Source organism: Opisthorchis viverrini, assembly GCF_000715545.1.
Source record: "Opisthorchis viverrini unplaced genomic scaffold opera_v5_76, whole genome shotgun sequence".
Taxonomy (NCBI): domain Eukaryota; kingdom Metazoa; phylum Platyhelminthes; class Trematoda; order Opisthorchiida; family Opisthorchiidae; genus Opisthorchis; species Opisthorchis viverrini.
Window position 1 is genome coordinate 309,607 of NW_008751730.1, and position 3,504 is coordinate 313,110.

The 3,504-nt window shown below is 44.3% G+C and overlaps 1 protein-coding gene across 1 annotated transcript in view; it reads left to right on the plus strand.

Moving 5' to 3' along the window:
- Nucleotides 1-3,504, plus strand: part of T265_13514 (hypothetical protein) — a gene marked incomplete at both ends in the record, with an annotated part of 28,879 nt that overhangs the window by 10,766 nt on the left and 14,609 nt on the right. Inside the window, one exon of the mRNA XM_009169239.1 lies at nt 3,299-3,431. Within this exon, the coding sequence (XP_009167503.1) occupies nt 3,299-3,431 (133 nt within the window). The remainder of the gene's footprint in view (nt 1-3,298; nt 3,432-3,504) is intronic.

The window sequence follows — 3,504 nt, forward strand, 5'->3', positions numbered from 1 at the left end:
ATATATATATATATATGTAATAATTCCTTACCCGAGGAATTAGGAAACAACAAGCTGTCGTACACCAGTGGATGCCAAGTTTAAAACTAAAAATTCTGCAACATTCCTGAGATTATAAGCAATTCTGTCAAACAGAATCCATGACATTTCGTGTGGTACAATTTTATCGATGTCTTCTCAAGGCAGTACGGTTATTTCGGTAAATAGTGTCTACTGTTCAATCGTTAGTAGTCAATAAAGTGAATAGAATTGTGGCAGCCGGCAAACGCTAAGATGCAGACATCAAACCGGAAAATACCGGAAATGGCTAAGTAATCAGACGGTCGGCCGTTAGATAAAACGATCAACATTCATGAAACGGGAAAGCCTGATACGTCTAATGTCGTGTGGCCACAGTCTGCTAGGGGACTACACGAAAAACATCAATCCGTTGAAGGACTGAGCAATACTCAGTGCCACAGTCTGCTGGGGGACTACACGAAAACCATCAATCAGTTGAAGGACTGAACAATACTCAGTATCATGGCGTCTACTCTAAGTAAGCAGGCAATAAATGTCGGAGAATTTATTAATTTTCCGTTTTCCGGCCAGGCATAGAAGTACAACCCATGGTGGGTCACTGTTTTGGGCATTCGCAGTATTTGCTACGATTATTCCTGTCTAAAATAAGTTAAGCCTGTTAGAATAATCATTACATTGGCGGGATGAGTTTTCTCATACATTCAATCGCAATTTATTAAACACATCATTTTTAACAGTCTCCAAGCCCACAGTTGTACGGATTTCCAACTTCTCAACGGGTGTATGGATTACCTGGAGAGTCAATGACGGCACTGTGAATCACAGAATATCAAAGTTTTCCTTGCAGTATCGCGTTCTGATGCCAATTGCACAGGATTATGCAATGACCAAGGTCAAACATCGCTTCATCCGCCAGAGCAAAGAAAACGATGAATGGGCTGCACGATTCTGGTCACAGCCCAAAGATACCAACATTTCCACCAACCAGTCTTTCTTTTGTCTGAATGCTCCCATGTACTTTCAACCTGGAAATATATACAGGTGAGGACACAAAAGGCTAGTTCATAAAATCCATTGGTATTTAATTATTTCCTCTCATCAGAAGTTGAGCATTCCGTTTGTAGTTATACGACGTAAAAAGGATCTAGTCCTGAAATATCGATTTCCGATGTGTTATCTCATATCATATCTTATCCAATCCACTTACTGTAAAACTCCCCAAAATAGACACCATATTTATAGTGCCAGGTTTACTAAGTTAAACTGCATCGTGTCGCATGCACGAGTCAGAAAGTCGCGCTTCTATGGTCGCCATGTAAGACAATGCAAGCGGTTAGCCAAAATCAGTGCATAGACGTAATATACTACTTGTAAGGTTGTTGAGAACATCACGAGCGGACGGTTCACCTCGGTTGTTCTAGGTGAGTTTCCCGTCCAAACCGAATTGTTGTGCAAATTTGTTAATTACGGATTTTTCTTTCTCAGATATCCACATACCACTAGATCCGTCGAGAGTGTTCGGGTGACTGTACTTTTGTTGGCAGTGTGCTTTGCTTACAACGGCACGGCGTCTTGCTGATGAACGCTAGGATTTCTGACCTGTAGGGGCTCAGAGAGTAAATTTTGTGGAAAAGACCAGGAAGAGTTCCTCCAATGTTGGTTTACAACTGTGAAGAAAGGTCGTTTCAGTTCTGTTGACCTCCCAACATACTCTGACGAGGTTGATAACACACTGCAAACAAAATTAGTTTGCAAATGAGTGTATACTCGCCAATTTCGTGCAATTCGGTTTCAAGTGGAACATAAGGTTGGCGGAAACTCGGGGACGTGCCTACCTAATAAGCCCCAAAAAGGGCGAAACCGGTCGTCGGATGTCGATGGATTTTCAGCAACCTTATGAGTAGTGCATTACAACTCCTGCAGGATCTTGAGAAATAGCCGAAGTTATACCTGGTACATTTAGATTTGCATCGTTACTCTAGCTTTGCACATGAAATGCAGTTCTGATCACTTCTAATTCTCCCGCTTACCGGTGAATACGTTCGAGTGTTCAGGTGCGATATGTCAGACGCGTCCCGCGTGCGCTGGTGTAATAATCGTATCATCACCGATCTGACAACGGATGTCCAAATCTCGCTATAGGCACAGATTTGTGCTGTTGGTGTGCTCTAACACGAGCGGGCTCAAAGTCCAGCGTAATCCATATGGTGGCACGGACTCCAAGAATATCTTCGTCAGGACACTAATCGGGCCGTTCAAAACGGAGTGATGTTAATGACAGCTTGAAAATGCGTCCACTCAAAACTAATTAGCAACTTTTGAATTTGTTGTATCGTGTGTGGCCGTCTATGGGTTACGCCTGCACCGAGCCTGCCAGACTACGCGATAGGGAGAAGAGAGAGAACTGGGGACACGGCTGTATGGCCAGGACAAAACATAGAGGGCGTCCGCGTAATATATAGGGTGACTAAGTGGCCAAATATGCTCGTTCACTTGTTCGTTCCGTACAGCCAATGGTGGTGTTCCGGTCGGGTCAGGCCCACTATGCCGATCGTACGTTTTTAAGCTGTGTTTGGTGAGAGTCGCCAACTCACCTACTTTCCGGACGTGTTGAACCGATGGTGACCTTGGGGATGCGTCACTCTCTGCACATGTGCTTTTTTCCTGTCTGGACGCGTCCTGACAGAAATTAACGTTTGCAGACGACTACATATGACCTTGGTAATCGATTTTCGCCATTGGAGAATTCGTCACCAGCCAATCAGCACGTGACCATTCGTTGTGGATTCCGTAGGCGAAGGATCAGTGGCCTGAGCTAAGCACACTGCTGATCAACCGCTCGTGGGTAGACGGTTTAGTCCTCAGCCAGTAGCTCAAAGTTTACGGGTTCGAAACTGCCAGGTGTTTCGTGAGATGTGAACAAGTGATGACTGCCAGCGAGGAAGGAACTGTGTTTCCCAGCTTTCAGCATAGATTGGATTCACCTGAAGGGGAATGTCCCCAGTGAAAATCCTCAAATCCCCTCACATTGCCGATAAAATTTTCACCCGTGTTTGTGTGCGAACTCAGTGTTGCTTGAAACTTGTATTGTTTGTGAATACTTGAAGCTGTGGATTGGCGGGATCCATCATTTACGATCGATCCTTTGGTTGACTTCAGCTCTATTGATTACTTCTGGATATGGACAGCAAAGCTAACTGGCTCTAATTAACACGCAGTGCTTATTGCATTGTATTGCTTTCTAAACGCTTCCCATTACGCTTCAATTCAGCGTCAGAATCATCGCCAACGAGGACCAATTCGTCCAACCCACCATTCAACCAAAAGTTTATCAAAGTTCATGGTCTGATGCAATCAGCCTGGAGAATTTGTTGCCCACAAAACCACGAGTTATTTCGCTCACAGCCCAGGTAAGGAGCGACAGAAATCTGGCGCCCAAAATGACCATAATTTGCCTCTCGTTTTCTTCTCGTTTTCTACGTT